This window comes from Pelodiscus sinensis, chromosome 4 (genome assembly GCF_049634645.1).
Source record: "Pelodiscus sinensis isolate JC-2024 chromosome 4, ASM4963464v1, whole genome shotgun sequence".
Lineage (NCBI taxonomy): Eukaryota > Metazoa > Chordata > Testudines > Trionychidae > Pelodiscus > Pelodiscus sinensis.
In genome coordinates, this window is record NC_134714.1 from 107,436,833 (window position 1) to 107,464,195 (window position 27,363).

General features: G+C 44.5%; 2 protein-coding genes and 2 non-coding genes across 6 annotated transcripts in view; 1 reads left to right on the plus strand and 3 right to left on the minus strand.

Annotated features, from left to right (window-relative positions):
* Window positions 1-5,346: 5,346 nt before the first annotated feature.
* RPL27A (ribosomal protein L27a) lies at window positions 5,347-8,704 on the minus strand. The gene is made up of 5 exons (XM_075927993.1): window positions 8,615-8,704; window positions 8,258-8,321; window positions 7,829-7,904; window positions 6,779-6,953; window positions 5,347-5,518 (listed from the first exon to the last, which is right to left on the minus strand). The coding sequence occupies exons 1-5, from the start codon at window positions 8,615-8,617 to the stop codon at window positions 5,390-5,392; spliced, it is 447 nt and encodes a 148-aa protein (XP_075784108.1). The 5' UTR covers window positions 8,618-8,704; the 3' UTR covers window positions 5,347-5,389.
* On the minus strand, window positions 6,162-6,293 carry LOC112547540 (small nucleolar RNA SNORA3/SNORA45 family). Its single transcript, XR_003091306.1, has one exon. It is a non-coding gene; the product is annotated as a small nucleolar RNA SNORA3/SNORA45 family (small nucleolar RNA).
* Window positions 7,366-7,497, minus strand: LOC112547538 (small nucleolar RNA SNORA3/SNORA45 family). Its single transcript, XR_003091304.1, has one exon. It is a non-coding gene; the product is annotated as a small nucleolar RNA SNORA3/SNORA45 family (small nucleolar RNA).
* A 6,683-nt stretch (window positions 8,705-15,387) lies between the features above and the next one.
* TRIM66 (tripartite motif containing 66) overlaps window positions 15,388-27,363 on the plus strand; it is an 82,394-nt gene continuing 70,418 nt past the window's right edge. The window contains exon 1 of one of the 3 annotated variants that reach the window (XM_025189972.2): window positions 15,388-16,737. In XM_025189972.2, the coding sequence (XP_025045757.2) occupies window positions 16,518-16,737 (220 nt within the window). In that variant the 5' untranslated portion in view covers window positions 15,388-16,517. Of the gene's footprint in view, window positions 16,738-24,036; window positions 24,625-27,363 lie in introns of those variants that run through there. The other 2 variants (XM_075927994.1, XM_075927995.1) reach the window with 2 other exon arrangements.

The following is a 27,363-nucleotide window of genomic DNA, read 5'->3' on the forward strand; positions in this document are numbered from 1 at the left end:
TTGAAGCCCCGCCCTCTCTATTCTCCTGTCCATCACTTGCTATTCCCAACCCTTACTTACACACTCTGATAAACAGTTTATTTTTAAATTATGCGATATATAAAATTAAAATCACATGTTTATAGTTATGAAATAAATGGTCTGTTTTTTATTCATGCTACAATGAAGCATTAATAATTATACATTTTGTGGGGACAGTTCTGCGGCTGGGGGCAGGGGAGAGGGAACAGGGTGCTGGGAGGGCAGAGGACAGGGTTCTGCAGCAGGGGACAGGGTGCGAGTGGGGACAGAGTTCAGGGAATGAGGACAGGGGAATAGGGTCTGGGGACGGTGCCAGTGGCAGCAGAGAGTCCCCTGCATCTGCCTCATCCCAGGATTCCCTCCCCCCCCCCCCCCGAGAAGGAAGCCAGCACATGCCTCCTCCAGGCCTGACTCCCCCTTCTCCCCCCCCCCGCGGGGCAGGGACACCCCTCACGTGCCTGCCCAGGGGGCCAAACCCCCGCGGGAGCCTGCACCGAGGGCCAAACCCCCGCGGGAGCCTGCACCGAAGAAACCCCCCCCATCCTGTGGCGCAGCCAACCCCCGCCCTCTCCTCCCGCAGCATAGCCAACCCCCACGGGTGCCTGCCCCTGGGCCAAACCCCACCTCCCGTGGCTCGGCCCAGCCCAGCCAAATCCCATGGCCAACCCTCACTCCTACGGTGCAGGGAAATCCCTGCGCTCAACTCACCCCTCCAGAGCTGGCGGCGCAGAGAAGCCTCCACACTTCTCCGCCAGGGCCGATGCTCCCTCCCGCAGCACGCAACAGAGCTGTGGGAGGGGAGCAGCCCGCACACTTCCAGAAGTGACGCGGGCTTCAAATAGAACTTCCGTCCACCCCGCGGGAAGCCGGCACTACACTAGAGGTAGGTAGTTGGGCTTCTCGGGGGTGAGGGGTAAATGGGGCGGGGGTTGCCCGAATGCCTCGCGATCGACTAGTCGAGGCCTTGCGATCGACGGGTTGGTGACCACGGGGCTAAGGACTTCAGTTAGCAGGCAGCCCTGGTGAAGAGTACTACTCCAGCCCTCTGCTTGCAGCAGAATGGGGCCAGGTGTGAAGTGTCGCTCCATGCCTGCTGCATCTCTAACAGGCATAGCTGAGACATGCTGGTGTAGGTCCATGCACCCCTTATGCTCCCCATCTACTGTGAGGAACCCAACAGTGTACGCTAGCAACATCCCCAAAGACGGACTAAAAGCTCTTCCCCCACCCACCTGCTATCCCTAAAGCAATGGTCTCCAACCATTTTAAGCACAAGCTTACTTATTTAAGTGCAATCCAAGATCTACCTCAAACACATGTACTCTTGCCCTACTGCCTTTGTGCTCCTTGCCCAGTCTCTGAGGCCCTGCCCCTGCTCACTCCATCCTCCCCCACTTTCACTGGGCTGGGGTAGAGAATTGGGGTGCAGGTTCTGGTCTTGGGTTAAGGGATTTAGAGTGTGAGGGGGTTCTAGGTGCAGGCTCTGAGAGGGTGTTTGGAGTCAGGGTTAGGGCAGGGGCTTGAGGTATAGATGGTGGTTCATGATTTGGGTAGGGGTTCAGAGCTGGCTCCAGCTGGGCACTGCTTAGTTCAGGTGGCTTCTGGGTGGTGGTGCATTGGAGCCAAGGTAGGCTCACCCCTGCCCTAGCCCTGCACCACTCCCAAAAGCAGCCAGCAAACTTGCTCTTTCCTTAGTCCTGTTGTGCCTCCTCCCTGCTCTGTGGAGGTAGGATACAGGGTGGGAGAAGGGGGTACCTTGCCATCAGTGCTCTCCTCTCCCTCCCCTGTCCTGCACAGAACTCAGGTGGCTCCTGGGGGAACAGCTCCAAAATAAAGGGCAAGTGATGTGCAGCAGTGGGGGGAGGAGCAGCTGAAGTGCTGGCACTTGATAGCCTCTTGACCAAACTAGTCAGGATCATGTGTCAGAGGCTCAAAGATCTATCAGTAGATCTACTGGTTGGTGACCACTGCCCTAAAGAGTGCCTAGGGGTGAGAGGTGTGGAGAATGAGAAAAGTCCAGAAGGGCACCCTTACCCCGCCCTTTTCATCTGCCTGGTGATTCTTTTCTGTAGGATTTTATGAGAAGCAATCCCATTCCACACCCATCGGGTGCATCTAGACTGGAAAGATTTTGCCAGCTGTCTACACTGGTTGCTTTAATTTGCACAAGAGCACTGACTTTGTAATGTACAAAATCAGTGCTTCTTGTGCAAGTACTTTCATGCTCCCGCTCGGGAAAAAGCCCTCTTGCGCAAGAATACTTGCTCAAGATGGCCAGTGTAGACAGGAAAGAATTGTTTTGCGCAAAAAAGCCCCGATGGCTAAAATGGCGATCGGGGCTTTCTTGTACAAAATCACGTCTAGACTGGCCACTGATGCTTTTGCGCAAAAGCATCCTTGCCAATCTAGACGTTCTCTTGCGGAAATACTTTTAATGGAAAAACTTTTCCGTTAAAAGTATTTCCGCAAAATCATGCCAGTCTAGACATAGCCATCTTGTTTCTGTGGTACAACTGAACCCTTACCTTGGTTTCTTCCCAAGGCCTCAAGAGAATTACTTAGTTTGGCCTGCCTGTCTGAAAAATCTGACTGAATAAAACACTCTGGCACATTGAGGTTTTTGAAAAGGGGACAAAATACTACTTCATACCAATGGTTTGAACAGAGGGCAACACTTGCAAATCACCACACAGAGACTCATGGCTGGTAAACCCTTTGTAGACCATCCGAAGAAGTGGGCTGTGCCCACCAAAGCTCAGGATACCATCTACATGTTTTGTTAGTCTATAAAGTGCTACCAGACTATTTTTTAAGTTTATCCTGTACAGACTAACTTGGCTACCCCCTCCCTGCAACTCTTTTAGGTGTGTAAACTACATGGCTACGTCTAGACTGGAATGATTTTCCGGAAATGCTTTTAATGGAAAAGTTTTCCATTAAGCATTTTCGGAAAAGAGTGTCTAGATTGGCACGGATGCTTTCCCGCAAAAGCACTTTTTGCGGAAAAGCCCCGATGGCCAATCTAGACACGCTTTTGCGAAAAAAGCCCCGATGGCCATTTTCGTGATCGGGGCTTTTTTGCGCAAAACAAGTCTCAGCTGTCTATACTGGCCCTTTTGCCCGAACGGGAGTAGCATAGTATTTCCACAAAAAGCACTGATTTCTTACAGTAGGAAGTCAGTGCTTTTGCAGAAATTCAAGCGGCCAGTGTAGACAGCTGGCAAGTTTTTCCAGAAAAGCGGCTGATTTTCCGGAAAAACTGGCCAGTCTAGACACAGCCCATGTGTTTTGGGAAAACTTTTATACATGCTAGGAGTAAGAGTCTAAGCTTCTAAGCAAATACCTGTGCAGCATCTTAGAGCTGAAAGTAGCAGCAAAGGCTTATCAAGCCTGCACTGCTGTGTGAAAGAAATTAAGGCATACTGCCTCATGGCCTTGGTGGCTAAGTGTCAAGACACACAAAAGACATGGCTCTGCATTTGGAGGACATTGCAACCTAGGTTCAGGCTATTGTGGGACAGGAACCCAGACTTTGGCAGTAGTCTTATGGTGGGTGTCTCAGTTCTCCCTGCCATGCTTTATGAAATAGGCTGATAACACATAGATGCTTTGGACAAAATACCTTATTTAATCTACCAATTTCAATGTTACAATCTGCTGGATCTGTATTTTATTAGGGTGCATGTATCATTCTCATGTAAGTTTAGAAATGAGGTACGAGAATTTTTCTCCCTGCTTCTTCAGGTCATATCCCTTTCTAGACAGTCTTTTCTATGTGAAACGGATTCCTTCCTAAGTGGACTACCCTGGATTTGTCCTCATTGGACTTCATCCCATTTATCTCAGACCATTTCTCCAGATCCTTTTTTAATAACCCTATCCTCTAAATTACTTGCAACTCCTCCCAGCTTGGTATCAGTCACAAACTTTGTGGCTGTGTCTACATTAGCATCCCTTTTCCGGAAAAGGGATGCTAATAAGACAAGTCAGAATTGCAAATGCCGTGGGGGATTTAAATATGCCCCACGGCATTTGCATGAACATAGCTGCCGCTTTTTTCCGGCTCGGGGCTTTGCCGCAGAAAAGCGCCAGTCTAGACGGGATCTTTCGGAAAATAAAGCCTTTTCCGGAAGATCCCTTATTCCTCTTAAAATCAGGAATAAGGGATCTTCCAGAAAAGGCTTTATTTTCCAAAAGATCCCGTCTAGAGTGGCACTTTTCTCCGGCAAAGCCCCGAGCCGGAAAAAAGCAGCAGCCATGTTCATGCAAATGCCGTGGGGGATATTTATTTGCAATTCTCACTTCTCATTAGCATCCCTTTTCCGGAAAAGGGTGCCAATGAAGACACAGCCTGTAAGTGTACTCTATGCCTGACTGAATTACCCTCTGGGAATGACTCAGAGGAATAACCACGTTAGTCTAAAACAAAAACCTCAAGGGCATTGTTTATAGCACCTTAGAGCAGTGGTCCCTAACCTTTTGGGGCTGCCGGGTGCCCAGGGGCCGGGCCACACCCCCAGGGCGCAAGAATGGCTTGGGCTGGCCCTGATCACTCGGCAGGTGCACATAAATGCCCTGGCAGGCGCCACGGCATCTGCAGGCACCGCATTGGGGACCACTGCCATAGAGACTAGCCAAAAAATTATAGATAGTATCAAGAGTTTTCAGGGGCACAACCCACTATATATATTTTTAGTTAGTCTCTAAGGTGCTTCAGGACCATTGTTGTAAGTTTTTCCACTGGGGCATGGTTATCCAATTTCACACCTACCTTCTACAAGCCTCAGCTAGATTGCATTTCCCTGGTTTACACAGTCATACAAGACCATCAAATGCTGTACTAAGAGTCTAGGTATACCACATCTACCTTCTCAACAAGGCTTGTTATTCCATCAAAGCAATGGATTGGTTTGACAGGATGTATATATTTTTTTAAACTAGTGAATGCTGACTTACTTGTCACCTCATCTGTACTTGCACCTTTCCAGTCTCCCATCTTCCATGCCTTCTCAAGTTGAGGGAGTTTTCAAAAGTACTGAAGAGGTTACAACTAAGAGGAGGCTGTAAATTTACTACTGTGACAAGCCTATGCATGGTAGTTGTTTTACACTACACTTTGACTTGAAGCTTATTTTACAAGATGAATAAGAAGAGACTATCAGTAAGCATCTGAAGAGCCACCAGTACACAAATTAGTAGGTACTGAGTATTCCTCACAATAAGCAATGGGACTGTGGTCTCAAGTAATATTCTCATAAACCAACATCTATAGTTTCTCCCCTCCCCAAATGATTAGGCTATAAAAGTAACATTAAACATAACTGAGACATTTTATAGTCTTTATTCAAACATGATTAAAAAAAATCATTTAGGCCACAAGCACACAGGCTCCACCAACTTCTTTGATCTTCTCTTCTGCTCTCCTGCTGAAGAATTTAGCTTTTACAATTACAGGCTGCTTGGGCAGCTTCCCCTTGCCCAGGACTTTGTAATAACCCTAAAACACCAGAGAAATTGGCATAAATAAGATTAATGAAGAACCATAATCATCTACATGAGTTTAACATTTCATGATACACAATAAAGCCCAGTTTAGCTCTTAGCTACTGGAGACCTTAAAGAATTTAAGCTTTAAATTTATCCAGTTTCCCCACTGAATAGGTATCACTTAGGTTATAGCCTCCTTGTGATGTTGGAAAACAAGTAAGGGTATGTCTGTACTGCATCTGGAGGTATCCCAAAATAGCTACCCTGCATCAACAGAAGCCACCTGTTATTTCAAAAAATATTTGAAATAACGGGCACGCTATTTCATGATCCCAGTAAACCTCACTGCACAAAGGTTAAAGGATGGCTTGAAATATCATGTTATTTCGAAATTTGGTGCTGTGTAGACATGCCAAATTTCAAAATAGATTGAAGATATGCAATTTGCATAGTACAAATTATGTATCTTATTTTGAGTTTATGGTGCTGTGTAGATGCACCCTAAGTAATAAAGCAATTGCTTGACAAGTTAACATCTTGGAACCACTTACTGGTTCTTCTAGATCTAACAGGAGCCATTGCATTGTTCCTCGGATTACTTTTGTTTTGACCTACTCTAACCAAGCGGGCTAAAAGTATCACTTTTTATTTAAAACTGTTACTGATCAAGTGACTGACTAAGGCACGAGACACCACAAGCAGTGAATACAGACCAGTACTCATTCTCCGAGGACTATAGCACACCAAGACAATGCAAAATGCCAGGATGTGACTCTAGTCTCGATGTGGACAGGCTAACCCACATTACCCTGAAAAATTAGATGCACTAAAAGCTCCAAGGCCATGTCTACACAACCACTGATGCTGGCAAAACTTACGTTGCTCAGGAGTTGTAAAAAAACATCCTAATAGGCAACATAAGATACCCTGACATCCTCCAATGGCCTCCCAAAATTGAAATAGCTCATCTGAGCAGCTGCATGCAAGTACACAGGGGGAAATCAGATGCACAAAAAGGAGACAGAGTGCAGTAAGACTGACTTTAATGTGAAGTCTACTGATTATATACATCACAGAAGCTAGTTTATTTTTCTGAACTGAATAGTAGGGGAAAACAATTTTACATCTGTTTAAAAAATTTAGCCAAAAATACAGCAGCACATATTTAAGCAGAACTAGTTTAATACAGCAGATCAGTCAACAAGACCATAGACAAAAAAGAAATGCAACCAATCCCAATGTGAATGTGTGCTAAGCCAAGTATACTTACCGAGCGTACAACATCAATAACAGGTGCTAATCCGGCCTGATTTTTTGCATAGTTGAGTCTTGTCTGCTCACTAACAAGTGTCCAGAGTTTATCCAAGTTGACAGTAGGACAAAAGTTCTGGTTCTTCTTCAAGTGATAGTGTCTCATACCAACTTTCCCAAAATAACCAGGATGGCTGGGGGTGGGTGGAAAAAAAAAATCAACACAAGACATTCTATTTGGTTTAAATTGGAATCATTAGCTTTTCAAGAACATTGAATGCCTCAAACTATTTTTTCCTCATGCAGCTCAAGTTTTAGCATTTAGATTTTTGAAATCTGGACTCATGTATAAGCATCTCCCATGTACACATTAATACCAGCTAAATCCTCCCTGATACTCCTTGCTAATTTGCCAAACAAGCAAAGGAAAAAAAGCAGATATATACTGCATTGAAGTGTTACTTGCTGATGTAATCAACTGATCTTACCAGTAATTACAGTTTCTGAATCTAAAAACAAGTCATTTTCATAAGCAGAATTCACAACTTGTGCATTCTCTATTAGTTTGCAATCTGTCCACCCAAAACTTTGGAATTGACCTCTAGGTTTTGTTACTAACCTGGTGACTGACTGAACTACTAATAAGGACAGGCAGTGAATAAAGGTTAGTAGGTATTCTCCGAGTACTCTAGCACATCATGACTACAAGCAATGTCTAGATGTGACTCTAGTCTCGGCCATCTCTTGTTTCAGGAAAAATCAATCAGATAAGGGTTTTTGATTAGTTTGCTTACTATGTCTTAATGCAGCCATGACTCGGGCCTGAACAGACTACTAGTGTCCCAAACTTCAGTTCTACAAAAACCCAATAGTTCTGAAATATTTATTCCATTTTGAACTCAAAATGGTTAATCACACTAATTTGCGGAAAGTAGTACATCTACAAGAGGAGGAAAACAAAAGGCATTCTTGTTACAAAGTCTGTCCTTTTAGTGAATGGTTGTCAGCCATGTGACATTTCAACAGTCCTAGGAGAGAGAGAAGGAGCCTTGGCTTTTAGGTGCCTTACTATTTGTCAAAATTAATCCGGTGGTGGTGCAGGCCTCCAGCATTGCCACGGCCACCAGGATGCTTCCTGTGTTTGCCTAGAAGGAAATACAAGAAATCGTGCTGCCAGGCGTGCTAGAGCTCCCCCAGTCACGGTCTATTGCAGGGATACACACACTCCAGCCCGCTTCTCCCAGTCACAAGCCCACCCTCTCCAAGCACGTGCAGCGCTCACTGCGCAGGCGAGGCTTCGCCGCCCTGTTGCCGGGATGGGAATTTCGCCCCCCTCCCCCGCCAAGCTGCCTCCGCCCGTGAGGGTGCTGGCTACGGCATCACTGGGACAGCGCCGGGCGCCATTACTGCCGCCTGGCAAACCCGCCGCGCACCCCGGGGTCCGCCTCGCACCGCAGCGGGCCCAGGAGGGGCGCGCACCCGCCGCGCGCGCACTCACCGATGCGGCCGTGGCCGTGGCTGACGTGACCCCTCAGCTTCCTGGTCTTCCTCAGGCGGGAGGGCTGCGGGGGGCAGAGCGCGTTACCGAGCGGCCGGGCAGCCCGAGCGAGCCACGAACGGCCCGGCGGGCGACGCGGAGGAGCCCGGTCCGAGCCCCCCAGGCCACCCCGCCCGGTCCCCTTCACTCCGGCCCGGCGGGGGGAGCGCCCCGGGGGGAGCGGTCGCGGGGCGTGCCGGGCCCTCCGCGCGGAGCCCCCCCCTCCTCGCACCCCACGGAGCCGCGCGCCCCAGACTCCTCTTCCGCGGCGGCGCCCTTAAGCCCTGCCCGGCCACGCGGCCCCAGCCAGCAACTTACCATGCTGGCAGCGTCAGGGAAAAGAAAGAACAGGGGCCGATGTCTCGCGAGACGTTCTCCTCCCAGTCCGACGGGCGGGGGGGGGGAGGGGAGAGGAAGCAGAAATGAAGGCACGGGAGAGGATACTCTCGCGAGATCTCAAGCAGCCTACTTCCGGTAGGGGATGGAGTGGCGGGTGACGTAACTTAGCATTTGTTTCCGCGGTTTGTCTGCCTAGGCGGGATCGAGCCCCGCCTCCCCGCTGCAGACACACTGGCGCAGTTCTGCAGCGCGCGCCCTGTCTCCCAGGGGGCCCCGAGCCTGGCCTGCTCCTGCCCAGCCCCCTTGCTGCCCTTTCCGGCCCTGAGCCCCTGGCTGCATGTTCTCTCTGGAGCCCCGGCGGGGAGCTGGGGAGACACTCGGCTTGAGGCTGTTATGTAACGGGTTAGGGCTTGCTACTTGACTAGTGGATGAGCACTTCGCGCTGTGCCTTTGATATGTACAAGAGCCTCGGAGGGAGTGCGGAACTCCGCTACGGCCCAAGGCCAGTGGGAAGTCCTGCTGGCTGGGGCCCTCGTGCAATGTGCCAGCTTTGAAATGTACAAGTCCCCAGGGGAGGCTCTTGTGCATTTCAAAGTGAAAGGGCCCCATGGAGCCCAGGGTCAACGGGGAACTCAGAGTCCCCGCTGACCACAAGCTCCATGTTACACGGCTGATTTGAAATGCTGCGTGGGGCCCAGCTGGCGCTGCTGCTTTTAAACACTAGGGTGGTGTTCAAAGGGGCAGTGCTGCACAGTGGATCCCGGCCTCAGCTGTGTGGTGCTGCTGCTTTGAAGTACCCGTCTTCTCCCTCCCTTTGCTTCCTCTATCTGACAGAGGCAGCAAGGGGTGGGGAATCAACTAGTCAACTGTTTGCTTATCGGATAGTCAACTAGTCCTTAACATCCTTAGTTTGGATGCCATGTGTCCAAGTATCTTTGTGGCCCTCTTGGTGAGAAAAGCTCGAGTACTGAACCCTAAAGGCAAGAAGGCAAATGAGGCTCACGGAACCTTTTAAAAAATCATGGGTTTTTTTTTTTAAGGCAAATGATTTTGTGGGCCTTACTCTGGAACATGTAGGTAGCAATACTGTTCCTGTTGCCCCAGGAGAGCCTGTGTGGAGGATACCGTGGGTTTGTGCGGGATAAAGGGCCTCCCCTCAGTAAAGTGGTGGGGCAAGTTCCCACATGGGCTAGGGCACGTAGCTGGAGGGCACTCAGCCTGTGTGGAGGACAGGGTCATGGTTTCAAGTCCCACCTCCCCTGGGGTCAGGACAGGACAGGTCTAGGGAACAGCCAGGCTGCCCTGGGGCAGGTGGGATAAAGATGCTTAGAACCCAGGACTTGGTCATTCTAGATTTACTCCAAGCTACTTAACTCAGCTTTCCCATCAATACAATGGAAATGCTTATACCTCACCTGGGTGTTGTAAATTGTGCATCCTAGGGTCAGGTCTACACTAGACCTGGAAGGTCCGGTTAAGGTATGCAACACCAGCTATGTGAAATACGTTGTTAGAGCCAGCTTAGCTTAAGCCGAGCTTGGCGCCATTTTCACAGAGGGATGCCAATGGGACTAAACGTCAATTTCCTTTGTTCCTCACAACTGCGAAGGGTACTGGCCCTGACAACAGCCACCTTCAGCATTCCATTTAGCTGGTCTTAACTAGACCCACTATATTGAATGCTAGAAGATAGATCTTTGGCGCAGCAAGTGAAAATCTGGCCTTAATGTTGTAACAGTGTTTTAAAGTATTCAAATGGAACTTGTTGTTCATGTGCAAAGTAGTCCTTTCTTTCAAAGACAAATTTACTCCCAAAATGAGACCCTTTCAGTATGTGTACGCTGCAGCTGGGAGTGAGGTAGGGTTTAAGCTAGTGCACTAAAAATATCAGTGTGGATGTTGTGTTTCAACTGGAAAATTAGGCTCTCAAGCCTGCCAGACCCCCTGGATCTAAGAACTGGTAGCTAGCCTGAGTTTTCATTGGAGTGATGACATCAGACTGCTATTTTGTAGCTCAAGGCGTGCTAGGGCTATTACGTTTATCTAGGCTGTGAAGTTTCCTCCCAGCTGGGGTGTAGTCTTATCTTATATGGCAGGGGTAGGCAATAATTTTTTATGTGGGGCCATGCCAAGATTTTGGCAAGTGGTCAAGGATGGCACTTTTCTATGGAGAGGGTCTGGGATGGAAGTTGGGTGTAGAAAGATAGGGTGCAGGGTCTGGAAGGCAGTTTGGGTGCAGGAGAGGATTCTGACCTTGAGGAAGGATGTAGGAAGTGGTACGGGGTCTGGGAGGGAGTTGTGACCAGCGGCAGTGGTGTGGAAGGAGGCACACAGAGTTTAGCTAGTGACCTGGGGCAAGAAGCTGGCATGTGAGAAGTGGGTGAGCTGGCTGGTGGGTGCTAAGTGCAAGCCCTGGCCGGAAAATTCTTACCCTAGGTGGCTCTCAGCCAGCAACCCAGCAGGATCCTGGGGCAGGCTCCCTGCCCACTATGCTCCCCTGACCAGCAGCTCCTCCTGCCTCCCCCATCCCATGCTGCTGCCTCTAACAGAGGCAGCAGTGCAGAGGTAGCAGTGCAGGGCAGCAGGCAGGAGCCTGCCTGCATTGGGAACCAGTTTTGCTGCTGCCTATGATAGGCTTCAGTGTGGGGTGGCAGCAGCACTCCCCATGAGTGGATCTGGGAACACGCTGGCTGCCAGTTCCACCCACGGAAACTGTTGAGTAGACATGTAACTGCTGAAATTTAATGAGGTTACACGACAATTCAATTACATTCTATATAATATCTCCACTGGTGGCCTCCAGCCCCTGGCTTACTGCGGGCAGAAGCTGCTCTATGGGATGCTGGACAGCAGGTAGGAGCTGGTCTGCAGGGGAAGCTGTTTTTATTTACTACTGCAGAGCCCGTTGTAGTTTCCCCTATCACCAGTTCTTAACCAACCTCTTGATTCTCAAATAATTCCCATCTTCTCCAATTTAACTAATAATTTTCCACGTGGAATTGTACAAAATGTCTTACTGAAACCCAGGTATTTTATATCTACTGCATTTCATTTGTCTAGAAAATTAGTTATTTTCTCAAGGAAGACCAAGTTGGTCTGGCATGATGTTTTGTAGTACCATGTTGTATTTTATACCAATTATTGTTTACCTTTAATGTCCTTAGCTACTCTCTCTTTCAACATTTATTCTAAGTCTTTGCATACTGTATTTAGGTCAAACTGAAGGGCCTATAGTTTCCCAGATGACTTGTTTTCCTTTCTAAAGTAAAGTATGTACTGTTGGAGAGTGAAGAAAACCACTATGAACGTCTGATTCTGGAAGGTGGATAGGGTTTCCAGATGGTATAACCAATAATACCAAACACCCACCCTCTCCCCAAAAAAACCCCTCCGGGGAAAAGATCTCTTGAGAACAAAAAAAGGGGAAAACAGAAGTTAATGAGCAAAAAAAAAAAAAAAAAAAAAAAGGACGCCAAGTGTTAAGCACAAATTTTTTTTAAAAAACCTGCGTGGCCCCTTTAAGGAATGCTCTTGAGGTCTTTTGGCCCTAACAGGCTGCCAGTGTCCGTCCGCTATCTTGTCTGCCTGCTGCAGGCTGCATAGCTCCCCTGCAGAACCTAGTAAGCACCTGGGATTTTCACCTCCTAGCCAGGAAAAAATCAGAAAATACTGGACAGTTTAGGTGCCCAGTATTTTCTGAATTTTTTTTTACCGGACAGGAGGTGAAAATACCAGACTGTCCATGTCAATACCGGACACCTGGCAACCCTAAGGATGGATCATGAAGATGCACCAAATAAGGTGAGTTAATATATAAATAATCATTATTATTCTAATGTTTTCCGATTCTACTATTGGTACAATTAAATGGCACTCATTTTTAAATGACCATAAATGGCCTCTAATCTCGAGGCCTTCAATCACTTGTGGAGCAAATGATAGATTATTGCTATTTGTCTGATATGATAGTGTAATCAAGTATCCAGATGGCTGCATATTTTCATTTGCTCTTGATCCACCTTTATGGTTGCCAGCTGTCCGGTATTGACGTAGACAATGGAATTTAGAATTTAGACTAATATGTTTTAAAATTTAAATAGTAATTATATTAACATTTTTTACTTTTAAACTCTTTTTTTTAAATTAACAGATTGTAATTTTTGAGTAATTTATGTTTTGTTTATTCCATGGTATAAAAAGAGCGTACTTCAAAAAAAATTGTTTTTGAAGATCCATTTGTTTTGTTTTAAATGTGTGCATACTGTTTATAGTCTCTTTCTATAAATAAAAAAATGTTTCCTGTGGGACGACAGAGTGACATCATCACTTTACAGCATCCACAGGCTGGGGGGGGGGGGGGGGGAAGGCATGGGTGGGTAAAACCCAGCCCTTCCCCTTCCATCCCAGACCCTGTCCCTGGTGCCAAGCCCCACCTACTCACTGCCAGCCGGCCCTCTTTGGCAGCCACATGAAGAGCCGGCCCTGGCATGATGTGGCCTTGGCCTTCCCTGGCTGCTGGGGGCAGAGCTGGGGCTGGTGCTAAGGATGTAAGCGAGTAGTCAACTATTTCTCGACTGCTCCCTTCCCCTCCGCCCCCGGCTGCCTCTGTATGAGAGGTGGCAAGGGGGAAACAGGAGCTGGTGCTAGGGGGAGCTGGCTTAAAAGTTGATACCCTCCAGCACCATCCCCACAGTGCCACCTTCCCTCCCTCCCCACTGCAACTGACAGAGGCAGCGGGGTGAGAGGGTAGGGAAGCCTGTTCTGGCAGCAGCTCCTGTCCTTGGGGGTCTCAGCGTGGAACTGTGCCCCCCCCCCCCACAGACAGGGGCTGCTATTGCCAAGCAGCTCCTGTTCACAGCAGCCCCAGCTGGCCATCGCTAACAAAGGCTGCTCCAGCAGCATTCCCTGTTTGCAGCAGCCAGAGCTGGCCACGGACATGGGCTGCTGCCAAAGCTGCCTGTGGTCGACCTGGACTGCCGCAAACAGGGGCTACTGGACCCAGCGCAAGCCGGCACCGAGCAGTCCTGGAATGAGCCAGTCCAGGATGCTGTGCTTCTGCATTTTAAATGTAGTAAGAGCCCAGCAGAGCTGCAGTGGTCCAGAGCTGTCGTGAGCCGGGACTGCTCCAGCCGGCTCCTGCTGTGACTTTGTGAAGAACCCCCTTATCAACTAATCATGTAGACAGTACAGATTGTATTGACTTCATAATTAGCCAGATAATAGCAATTTAACATCCTGAGCTGGTGCACCACGGTCTCAACCCAGCCTTCCCCAGCGGCTGGAGGCAGAGCCGGGGCTGGCATGCTGTGGTCTTGGTCTGGCCACCAGGGGCAAAGTCAGGGCCGGCGCAGCCTCAGCTGGGCAGTGGGTGGAGAGGGCTTAGGTTTAGGCCTTGGCACGAGGGGAGGAGAGAAAGGGCTAGGGTTGGTGTGCAGCTGCAGGGGAGAGAAAGGGCAGGAATGGGCACAAACTGGCCCTCCCTGATGGCCAGGGGGAGAGCCAGAATTTCCTACCCCCCTAGAAAGGGGGGGTTGAAGAGCATAGAGTGCAGGGGGCATGGCCCCCCCCAGTTTGCCTGGATGTTGTTTTATTCATACACTTCTTTGTCTGGCTCAGATCCTCAGTTAAGTCTGGAGAGATTGCTCAGCATTACTCGGGACCTGATAATCTTCTCTATAACCACATATTTAAGAATTGTTCCAGTTGCCCAATTTTATACACATGCTGGTAATATTATGTAATATATTGTAAAAGGGGAAAATTTGTTGTTTTCTGAACCCTTCAACGTAATAGAAATCTTTTGATAAGGGGGCATTAATCTTGTAAAGGGCAAGCTAATAACACTGTATAATTTAAATGAGAGTATTGTCTACACTACAGAGTTTTTTCGGAAAAAAGGCCTTTTTTCTGAAAAAAATTCAATTATGTCCACACTGCAATAGCATTCTTTCGAAAGAAAATCGAAAGAACAGAGGGGTTTCTCTGGCCTTGGTAAACCCCTTTCTACAAGGAATAAGCCTTTTTCTGAAAGAACTCTTTCGGAAGAGGGAGTTCTTTCTCAAGAAGAGGAAAAAGGAAGACGCCCAGGTGTCCTGGTGGCCATTCCCCCCATAGTAATTACAGCTTACACGCGAGATAGCATCCATTCAGTGTGGACACTATCTGTCGAAAAAGAGGATCACTTTTTTGATGCACTTTGACAGTTTGGATGCTCTCTTTTGGAAGAAGTTTTTTTTGGAAGATCTCTTCCGGAAAAGCTTCTTCCGAAAGAAGCCTGCAGTCTAGACATAGCCTGAGAAGACATCGGGGCTGTGTCTAGACTGGCAAGTTTTTCTGGAAAATCAGCCGCTTTTCCGGAAAAACTTGCCAGCTGTCTACACTGGCCGCTTGAATTTCTGGAAAAGCACTGACGATCTCATGTAAGATCGTCAGTGCTTTTCCGGAAATACTATGCTGCTCCTGTTCGGGCAAAAGTCTTTTTCCGAAAGACTTTTGCGCAAAAGGGCCAGTGTAGGCAGCACAGTACTGTTTTCCGCAAAAAAACCCCGATCGCGAAAATGGCGATCGGGGCTTTTTTGCGGAAAAGCGCGTCTAGATTGGCCACGGACGCCTTTCCGAAAAAAGTGCTTTTGCGGAAAAGCATCCTGCCAATCTAGATGTGCTTTTCCGAAAATGCTTTTAACGGAAAACTTTTCCATTAAAAGCATTTCCGGAAAATCATGCCAGTCTAGACATAGCCAATGTCTTTCTGTCTCATTTAAGAGATATGAAAACGTTATATGTCTTTAGTGGGTAGATGTCTTGTGCCCGCAATAAATCTTTTTCTAGATATCCTCTAAAGAACAAAAGCTTGCAGGAAATGTCAAAACTTATCACTTCACAATTGTATAGTTCTGGTCTTGTGAATGGCTAGAATGGAATTGCCATCTATGGGAACAATATGTCACCTGTTTACTTTGTTGGACACAGCCACGGCACCAACACTATGTTCTCTCCAGCGAGGTCTGTTCAATAAATATTATCTGCATTCAGTTCAGAAAGTTGCTTTTATTTGCATATAAGTCAGGGAGGGCAGAACTACATTTACCTCTTTTCCCTCTCTATAGGATAACAAAATGGAAACTTTGTGAGCTGTAACTGGCAATGTTTCCTGTTGCATGTGTGGATTATTTCCGTGTTATAACTGAGACTTCAGTTCCAATTTCAGAATCTTGGCTGAGGCTTTTAAGCCAGCAAGTACGCAGTTTGTTTTGGAAATCCAGGCTAAAGACAGAAACCCCACCCCCCACATTCTTTTATTTCTAAAGGTGCAAATTTGATTTAAGAGGCAGTAAGCATGGAACACAAGTGACATTTGTACAAAGCGTAAGGTGCACATTATTAAATGTTAGAAGCAAAAATGTTCAGTTTCTTTGCATTTGTGTATGCAACTTTTTAACATATTCAAATGGGGATGGGGTTATAACTGGTTAAGCCTTATTCCCATTTTCTTCTGCTGCAGACTGTAGAAAACTTGGAAACATTTTTCACCCACTTTGAAAACTACAAGTAAAAGGAGTATAGCATGTAAGAATTTAGACAGTTTGCATTACTATAAATAGATCTACAGTACAGTATGCCTCAGATTTTATCAAAAGTAGCAAGCACTATATACTGATAATGGAATTTTGGTTTGTTTGCCTAAAACCACTCTTTCCAGTACGCTTATCTGCAAAGAAAACGTTATTTTCAGTAATGTGGGTATGCAATTTTCACCTGCAAGGAACTTCCCCTTTCTTCAAAGGGGCTAAATAAATGTTGCTTTTGAGAACGTGTCTCCTGCAATTGGCGTGTAGTTTTTACTTGGGTGCCCGTGCGCTTCATTAAGTAGAAAGTGATTGTAATGAGTAATTTTCGGACTTTTAGTGTCCTTGATGTCACACTTTGGAGTAGGAAAATGGAGAGCCTAGATCTTCTGAGGAATTGTTTGGTGTGCAAATGGGAGCTGAAGAGAAGAGACCCCAGACTGTTGCCTTGTCTTCACTCCTTTTGTAAGGACTGTCTTCCAGATTTGATTCAAGGATACAGTTACACTCCCACTGAGTGTGAAGTTATGTATGAAGGTAACATTTCATGTACTATTTTGTATATAGGCAGATTGGGATAATAACTTTTTTAAAGTTATTCTGTGAAATATGTTGTAAAGGAATTAGTAGGAGACTTAAAATTATGAAATTTTATTGGAAAAAACCAAATTTGATTGTAAGTTATTAAATAATTAGAAAAAATGTTTAAACTTGAATTCAGTCTTTTGAAAACAATGGAACTTTCTAAGGGAAGGGCTTTTTTCCATAGGAAAATTTAGGAGATTTTGATATCTGAATCTGGTCCTTTACTATTGTTCAATGTAATTATAACTGGAATTGCAGTGTGTACGTTTCTGATGCACTTTTGTATTTCCATTTTACATCACTGCATCTCAGGTTCATCATAAACAGATTTCACTATATACAGAGTGTCCCTGCTATAAGTCGCCCCAGGATACATCCATTCCGCACTAAAGTCGTTGACGCTTGTAGGAACTGATGCGTTATAAGTTCTCCCATTCCCTGCTCTTAAGACACGCAATTCTCCTCTCCCCCTCCCCCGCCACCATTTACGCATATGGAAGTCAGCTGCAAGAAAAAAAATCCTCACTCTTAAGTTGTTTTGCTGTAAGTCCAAGTTTTTTGGAACATATCTTGCACTTATAGTGAGAATGGCCTGAATTGTAATTATCATATTGACAGTTTTTAACTAAGCTAAGTAAGTTTAGTGCACTTTAGTGGAAAATAAGGATGTAAGCGAGTAGTCAACACACTAGTTGACTAGTTGCTTCCCACCCTTTCTGCCTCTATCAGAAAAAAGCAGCCGGGGGGGGGGGGGGGGAGAGAGAGAAGGAGGGAGTGCTAGGGAGAGCCAGTTTAAAAGCTAGTTCTCCCCAGATCCAGCTCTGTGGGAGGGGGCAGGGGCACAGCAGTAGCGTTCCACCTTTGAAATGTACAAGAGTCCCCACTGGGGCTCTTATACATTTGAAAGCAAAAGCACCACATGGAGCCTGGGACCAGCAGGGGACTCAGAGTCCTTTGCTGGCCCCAGGCTCCATGCTGCATTTCAGTCTTTAAAATGCACAAGAGCTCCTGCTGAGGCTCTTGTACATTTCAAAGGTGGAATGCCAGGCAGCATTTCTGCCTTTGAAATGTAGCAACAGCCCAGCGGGCTCTTGCTACATTTGAAAGCGGAAGTGCCCTTATCAACTAATTGAATAGTCGATGTAAATTCCACCGGGAGCTCTGACATCCTTGCTCCAACGGGCAGCCCTGCAGTGGCACACTGGGCTCCTGGCCATACCAGGCAGCTCCGTTGGGTTGTGCCTGGCTGCCCAGTTGCGGGGCGTCAGACAGCTCAGCAGTGAGGAGCCCAGCCGCTAGCCTTCTACCGGGACTCTCTGGTCCTGGAACATCTGTGGTCCTGCCATACGACAGATGTTGCTGGACCTGGGAGTCTGGATTACAGAGGTTCAACCTGTAATATCTAAACTCTATGGCTTTTTGTGATAAATTCCAGAAGAACTAGGTTCTCTTTTCAACTCAGCCACTGATTGACTAGTGCCTAACTTGATGCATTGTAGTTTGAAAATGTTTATCTTAACTTCTCTGTATATCAGTTTCCCCCCAAAATAAAGAGATGATGGATGATTCTCAAATTGTGAAGCACTTTGTTATCTTTTGATACATTGGACTAAGATATTATGATTAATTATATTTTAAAAGTATTATTCATTTTTTCATGGTTGCCTGTGGAATGGATTAGAAATTATTTACCTGCAGCACTAGTGGACCTGAACATGCTAATCTAGCACTTCTGAAACCAAGTTTTACCAAAAGCTGCATTGCACTGCTTTCCACCTTGTCTTGTTATAGATCAGTAGTAATTATGAGTAAGAGCACAGTAGGAGAAAAAACAGAGAAAAGAACCAATCAACAGCAATAAACCAATGAACTTGAAGAAGACACCAGGTGCAAACATCTAATTAATATGTGAGCAACATGAGCAGCAAAGAAAACACATCTGTGGCTCTCTTAAATCAGTGGCTGAAAATGCTGGTAAAAGCTTGTCTATATAATAAAATATTATTGTGCTTGAACACATCAGTGGAGAATCAAGTTAGCTTTGTGATCTGATTATCACTTTATTATTAGCATAGATCCAGATAAATCACTGAATCAGTTAGGTGTCAAGCTGCTGATCATGATTTTTTCTAGTATGCCACGACCACAAAATTGTCATCACCACCAATTCAGCTAGCTTAGTTCTTCATGAGTTTTCTCAGAGTGGTAACACATTATCAACAAGACCTAAATGCAATGAAATGCAAAGTGAGGGGGGAAATCTAGTACGTTTCCAAATGAAGGCAATCTAAGATAAACTAAGCTCTTAGCTATAGAGATGTATTTTTAATCCCTGTCATTCAGTGCATTAGTACAAATTATGAGATAGCAGGATTAAGCCATCTTCCCATTTTCAGTTGTCTTCAGATGCCTGTAGGATTACTGCAAAGATTGTTTTAAATTGCACTTGGTAAACTATTTTTATGGCTGTTAAGGTTGTGAAAAAAGTACATGTTAAACTGCATCTCAGTGTTCTTGCTCAAAAAGAAGCGTGTTAGCAAGACATTTGATGTAACCTAAACTCTCTGGGGAGACCTTAGACTAGATTTGTGAGAGCTGGTGTTTAGAAAACATTGGAAATGAAGTCATTGAGTCACGTGAGGACAGTTTGATAAGAAGACGTAAGGTTTGGTGACTAAACGTTATTGATAATAGAATGCCTTGGAAAACAGTGGGATTTAGTGGTTTGACTCTTTACTTGTTCTGTATTTCAGTGTATGTTTCCTAAGCTTTCTGCATGTTAAATAGTATGGGTCACAAACATCCTTTGTGTAGTTCCATAGGATGAATGTGTTTAGTGTATGGGAAAGTGCTACCTTCAAAGGACAAATTTGGGTGGGGAGGAGGACATTGATGCTACATCTAAACTGCAAGCCTCTTTTGAAAGAGGCTTTTTCGAAAGATACTTTAGCTGGAAGAGCACATATGTAGCAGCTCAGTCATATAAAATCCATACTTGTAAAAAGTTACAGGTAATTGGTCAAAAGCATCAAAACATTTCCTAACATTAACATTCATGTATTTTCAGCTGCCTTTAATGAGAGAAGTGTATTGTTCTTTATGAAACAAGTTAATAATTACTTTTACTCTGCTCTCACTTTTTATATGGAGGTTTGGCTGGTGGAGACTACAGGTCCCAGCATGCAGCATTCCATATTGATTTGAGAAATCTCTTGGATTGTATTAAAAATTGGGTGTCTGTACAGCTCTTTAAGCAGCATTTTGGCTATTAACTTAAATTTCGCCTCTGGTATAGCAGCCACATTAGGAGGGCAACAAATAGTCTTGTTTTGATGCAATATCACATAGTACAAATGATGCAATATATTACATCTGTTAATTCTGAAGACGAATCGTCAATTGTTTTAATTATATAGCCACAAAGTCATTTAGAGCAAGCTCAAAGTATGAATGATTTCAAAAGGGGGAGGGATGAAAGCTTCATCATGAAGCATGGAAAAGCATCTCTGCTGATCGCAAGCTTCTAATTTGGTCCATTTAAATAGATTTCAGGGAATTTGACTCATCTTACTCTGGTTCAGCTGCCAGACCAAAAAGGCAAACAGAGCCATTGGGTTTTGTTAGATAAATATGAACTTGTAAAATAGAGAGAGTTTTCTTCAAAACTGTTTCCTATAGCCCATAATTGGGTCTCTAAGGAAATGTGAACCGTGCCAGCAGCTCTGTGCATTAGCTAATGATCTCAGAGAATAATTATCGTGGTATTTGTTGGGGGGGAAAGAGGGCAAGGCAAGAAGTGCAATGTCTGTGCAGCTAGTAGAAATGTGATGTATATGATATGCCTGCTACCTGTTTCTTTATGATGATCAGCAATTTTTTAAGCAATCATAGATTCATTGCCTGTACTGATTTATTTAAGCAGACACTTGAGCTGAGCTTTTCTTGTGTAAAAGCCTGACCTAAGGTCAGAGCTGGAGGACCTTGAAACAAAACTGTATGTTGAGTCCTGTGATACTTAATTTAGAAGTGGTGGATCTATAGTTTAAACTCAGTCAAGCTCTCTATGCTTGGTGAGGCGATGTGGACGTAACCAGTTATTCAGACTTCTGTTATCTACAAATTGGATTACTGCCCTTTACTGTATTTGGAGCAAAATTTTAAGTATTATCTCTTTATTCATAGTTAATTCTCTGAGGGAACATATGGCAATTGGGGGTCAAGAGATGGCCTCCAGTTAATCTCTAGGTCAAATTCAGGGTGCCAGATTAATTAATAAAGTTCTTTATGGTGTAAGTCAGGAATACTCAACTTTGGAAGCTCTGGGGGCCACAATGATACTCACAGCACATGCCGATGGCTGCACCTTAAGTGTGGTAGTATCTACATGCAACTATATATGCAAATATATGCAAATAGCTTCATTCACACTGACGGGCATGAATACAAAGATTAAGGCAAGAGTACACAACATGCGGGCCCCATTTAAGTCAGTTCTGCTGATATTAATAAAATGCCATATTTACCCGATTTCCACCCATATGACAGCACTTTTAGTGAGCAATGACAGTCTAGGAATTTAACTATTAAAACGCATATCAACTGAAGACCATTACATTGACTACTCTTTTGTTTTGGTTCCCACCCATGGGCCGTGCGTTGAGCTCCGCATAAACCCAAACTGCACTGCAGGCTGCATGCAGCCCATGGGCCACGTGTTGAGTAGCCCTGGTGTAAGTCATGTGTATCTTGGAGACCACTCTCTGCTTAACATATTCTGGCTCTTGAGATCCTGTGGGTAACTTAATTTGTATATCTGAGGTTTCCTTGTTCTTTGAAATTCCTTTTCCATGTGATTTGCCAGAGTTCATGTTTGTTGACCTTCAGGGCACACTCCAAGGCCTATGAGTTACCTCTGACGAGGGGGGTGTTTGAATGGGATTGAGGGTTGGTATTGTTTGTCTGTATACTGATTTTAAAGATCTGTATGAGGGATTTAGATATCCAGTTCAGATGTTTGTGTTTGACTATTGGGCCTACTGACTCTACTTCCATGTGCTTATTAGTGTGAATATTCTCTGTACTTGCAATTTGGTTACCATTTCTGAGATGAGTTATATAATTGATTTGAATTTGCAAGATCTGTGGTCCATGGAAAAGGAGCAAACAGCTGTTGGGCAATTGAGAACAGGTCTGAGGATATGCCTACACTTACTGGGGATCAGCACTGTGGCGATCAATCTACCAGGGTTGTGAAGACCCACTAAATCAATCACAGATCACTTTCCCATTGATTCCTGTAATCCACTGGAATGAGACACGTCAGGTAAGTCAACAGGAGATCCCGTGTGGTGTAGGTACCACAATAAATCAACCTAAGTTATTCCAGCTGTGTTATTCATGGAGCTGGAATTGCATAACTTAGGTCGACTTAGTCCCATGGTGCAGATCAAGTCTAAGTCTGAAGAGAGGTGTTTCTGTAATCCAGGCATTGCTCCTTCTTTGTGATCACTTCCATGGTGCTTTTCTTCATGCTCAATAGTACACCAGGAAAGAATGATGGAGCAGTTTCAAGGCTACAGCTGTGACATTATTCCTTCATGCAGAGCCATCCCGTCCATAGGATGATTCAAGACAAATGTCCTGAGCCCTGCACTTTGGGGGGCCCTGTGCTTCATGAGGGCATGGGATCTAGGGTAGCTTAGGGGATCAGCAGGGGACTGGCACCAGCTTGTAGATGGCTTATCCTACAGGTTGAAACTCTCTTAACTGGTATCAGAGGGGTAGCCATGTTAGTCTGGATCTGCAAAAGCAACAAGGAGTCCTATGGCACCTTATAGAAAAAACAAATATATTGGATTATAAGCATTCGTGGGCAAAGACCCACTTCGTCAGATGCATGTCATGGAAATTTCCAGAGGCAGGTATAAATATGCAGGCTAGAGATAACGAGGTTAATTCAGTCAGGGAGGGTGAGGCCCACTTCTAACAGCTGATGTGGAGGTGTGAACACCAAGAGAGGAGAAACTGCTTTTGTACTTGGCTAGCCATTCACAGTCTTTGTTTAATCCTAAACTGATGGTGTCAAATTTGCAGATGAACTGTAGCTCAGCAGTTTCTCAATCCTGATAAAGGCAGGCAGACTTCCCCTGTTGGCCAGATAAGGTCAGTCTCTCTGGATCTTAGCTGCTGCACATCATGGTGGTGCAGAGGAACTCTGGTCGTAGGTTGTGTCTTGGAGTTGAGTTCTTTCAGGGCTTCCCGGCAGGGCAGCAGGAGTCCCACGCACGACTGCGGGAGCCCCATGCGTGGCAGCAGGGCTTCCCAGCAGGGCTGCAGGAACCCCATGTGCAGGAGCCTGGCGCTGAGGCTGTGGAGCTGCCCGGAGCAGCAGCAGGAGCCAGACTTTGCAGCGGGATCCTGGCACGCAGAGACAGCAAAGCTGAACAGCACAGCAGCGGCAGCCCAATGAGCAGAGGCAGCGGGGCTTCCTGGTAGAGCAGTGGGGGCTGACAGGGCAGTGGGGCCAGCAAGAGGTAGGCAGCCAGCTCGGAGGGCAGCTGTCAGGCCAGTGCAGAGAGGCCAGAAATGACCACACCTGGTCTGGCAAAATCCCTCATCCGGGGCTGGTCAGGTCCCAAAGGTGCTGGACCAGGGAGAACCAACCTGTACAACTCATGAAGAAACTGGATTCAAGTCCAATTTTAGAATCCTTGATGGCCTCCCTGAAGTTGTTATTCTTTTTGACATCATAATCCACTGCACATCAGTGAATTGAGATGTCATAAGTTGAAGATGAATTATGTTAACTGATTAATAAAGGGGAGGAGTTGTGAACTCCTAGGAACACTTGCATAAAATATGGTCTTTTTCCTGTGTCCTTGCCAAAGTAAATTACATATAAACAATATGGGTTTCTCAGCAAACCTGTACCCATGAAAGAGATTAAACTTCTGTTTCTGGAAGTTTTGGTAAAAATAATGGACCTGATTCAGATATAGTGATATATATGAGATATATGATTCAGATATAGTGATTGCAGTAGGGTTGAATTTAGCTCCTGATCTCTTGATATGCAGATTCTGTTGTTTGAATCCTATAGGTCTGTGTTGGATTACTATTTAGATACAGTGATTGCATCATTCTTTATACGTATAAACAGTGAGTCTCTAGGGCAATGTTCTCCTTCACCAAGGATGCCATAATAATGATATGTTTAAATGAGCTGTCTGTGAAGTACAGGTTCCTGAAACAAATGAACATTGTTGTTTATAGGTAATGTTGAGAGATGAAGTCTAGAAAGATTTGTAGACTGCAGAGTGTACCTTGGGAGTGAACGGCTTTGTGACATTCATTTAGTTGAAGCAGAGAGAGTCCTATTTCCTTTCTTCTGAGCACAGATTAAAAGTTATTCTAGCTTTGAAAGACGATCCAACAGAAAAGAGAGTGGATGCTGTTGTTAAGTTAGTGATCTGTATTTCAACACTTCTTGAAAAGTACAGTCAAGAAAATCTTAAAAAGGCCTAAAAGCACTTCAGGTGAGAGCAAGAAAGAAAATAGGAGGAAAATAAGGTGGTTTGTGGGTGTGTGCCTTCTAATAACTCACCTCTTATCTTTACCCTGCTACTTTGTGAATTTTTTGTGAGTGAAGAAGGAAAAGCAGTTCCAGATGCCACACAGAAATGGCTAGCCATGTTCGTTCAACATCAAATGATACTGTACAGAAAGGACTGTTGCTTGGGGGAGTACTATATATGCATTCTGCTTAATAACAACCTATTTCCTGAGCTAAGTGACCTTGCTTTGTATATGTCGTGAGGTAACTGTTTATCCAGAGGGCAGGTAAGCAAACATGAGTTTCTTTGTTTTGTTTTTATTTAAGAAAACAGAGGTTTAGCAACATTTAGGCTTCACATTTTAAGCCTAAGTTTTGCAGTAGATTTAGCATAAGTATTTTATACTCCTGGAGCAGCTATTACTGGTTTCACTGTTTGAAAAAATGTACATACAGGGTAGTTGTTCAACTTGCTTAGTTCATTGTGATTGGTTTGGAAAGCTATTTTATAGTGTATTTTTAATGTCAAGAATATTGTTAGGCTTTTGTGGAATGTATGAAATCTCATTAACTGAACTCGCTCAGCAGAATTCAGATTTGTCTATCATGAAGAAAAAATCTTAATCAGGAATCTCAAGAATAGCCCCATTAGCAATGCATGACAGTTGCATAAGAAGAATGTCTCCAACACATTATTGCCATGTATCTAGAATTTTCAGAGTAATTTCTCTTAGTTATACTTTCTGCTCCTTACTTTTCTTGGTATTCTTCACACTGATGACTTGAGTTAGAAGCATCTCAGAAGTGTATCTAAGAGGAGTTTCAGGATTGAAGGTCATAGTTACTTAACTCTCATATATCCAGATGTTTCAGATATACTCTTAAGATATTTAGATAATCAGGGTTCACCCACATTTGAATGTATGCTAATATTAAAGATCCTAGTATTAGGTTTGGTATCTGGGGCCATATTCTGTATGTCTCACATTCTGTGCAAAAGCTCTGACTTTAGTGTCATGGACAGGATATAAAATCTTGGCACTAGAGTGCCTACTGTTTCAATTTTAGCTATCCAGTGATTAAAATGTAGATAAACTTTTTTTCTGTATAAAAAAACCTGATTGTTCCAAGCTTACTAGTGTGACTGCATTTCTCAAAATAAGTGAAGCTCCAGAATAGCCATGAGGCTTATATTAGTTTTAAGAGTGAAAGGTGCCTTTACATATTTATTTAAAAAATAATACATTAATTCTGACTCCTCTAAAAGAGTAAATATAATTTATATTTTGCATTTCCCTGATCTCTGGCAGATAAAGCACAAATTAAAGTTCATGTTAACCACAAGTACCCCATTAAGTGTAAGGGAATAGATATCATTTCTATTATAAAATATTTGTTCTAACTGCATAATATTGGAATGTAGCACGATTGTATGATTGCTATATTAACCCATTTTATAGTATGTGACATGTCTGTATAAAATGGCCCTTGTCATGGAAGTAACTTAAGCACTGCTTTTGCTAGCCAGCCAATAAAAATTCCAGTGTATCATGTATAGTTCAGGGTACTCACAATCATAATGTCCAAGGCTATGTCTAGACAGTGGTGCTATTTTGGGATACTGGAAGTATCCAAAATAACTATTCTGTTTCTTTAAATGTTCCCGTTATTTCAAAATAGATTTCAAAATAATGGGCGTGCTATTCTGTAGCCCTTATTTCTCGAGGATTAAGGGACTTGTCAGAATAGTGCCTTTATTTCTAAATTAATTTCAAAATAAGCTATTTTGCATAGCACAAATTGCATAGCTTATTTCAAGGTAAGGGTGCTATCTAGACTCACCCCAAGTGGCATAATGACTTTTTTGGGGGGGCAGAGTCATTAAACTCTGCATTTTCCCTTTTCAAGAAGTTGCTCAGCCTACTGACTTTCTTTTGAGTCACTGTAAGAAGCATTCTTTATCCCTAAGCAACTGTCTTGCCCAACTGTTTAAGGCATGAAGATAGTCTAGAACAGTGGTTCTCGACCTTTTTGCCACTGTGGGGCACATAAGCATCTATGTGTTATGTGGGCTGTAACCATACACTATACTCTACCTGTATGGCCCTGGAGATGTCACGTAGGATGTAGCTATGTGCTGATTGGGCTGTAGGTTGAGAACCATTGGGTAAGAATTTACAGTTCTTACACTAATTGGGTTGCAGTATTATGCGTGTAAGGAACTGGTTCAAAGTCTCTAAGGGCCAGATCCAATTCATGGAAAAATTACCATTTATTAAAATAGTATTAAACCATGCATCTTTTTAAAAAGTACCTGCAAAGTACACTTTTGTCTCAAATTTATTTAACAATTGCTTCAGAGGGGTAGTCGCATTAGTCTGTAACAGGAAAAACTTAAAAAACAACAAATAAACTAGTAGCATCTTAAAGACTAACCAAACATGTAGATGGTATCATAAGCGTTCGTGGGTGCAACCCACTTCTTCAGATGACACGTGGGTTGTATCCATGAAAGCTCATGATACCATCTACATGTTGTTAGTCTTTAAGGTGCTGCTAGTCTATTTGTTGCTTTTTAAGGTTTTTTTGTATTTATCAATGTTTATTTGCTGTTGCTAAAAAAAAAAAGTTACTGATGCCATATAAGGGCCTCACATGACAACTGGAAGACTAGTTCTGTGTCTAGGAGTTTCCCATACTTCAATTCATAGGTGTTCCCTGCCTGCACCAATAATAATGGCTTGTGCAGGGTATGCTAATGGCATTGTACCCATAGTACAGATTGTCTTAGGTATGCCTGTGCACCTGTTACATTTTCTAATATCTCTAATGAGAAGAATTGTGAATGATTTACGCAAAAGGTGCACTGAGAAATGTTATTTCTGAAAATTTCACTATCACTGATAGGGCAATATCATTTTTACATACTGCCTCGGTATTAAGGTGCAATTGGCTACTGTAGTCATAGTTAAATAGATTGTACATGTACTAAGGCAATGCAATGAATAGCCAAAATAGCAAAAAAG

Excerpts from the sequence above, each read along its gene's own strand:
- RPL27A (XM_075927993.1), bottom strand. Across the intron at positions 7,905-8,257 it reads CCACGGCCACGGCCGCATCG|GCAAACACAGGAAGCATCCT; the intron begins GTGAGTGCGCGC and ends ATTTCCTTCTAG. Across the intron at positions 5,519-6,778 it reads TTATTGATGTTGTACGCTCG|GGTTATTACAAAGTCCTGGG; the intron begins GTAAGTATACTT and ends CTGGTGTTTTAG.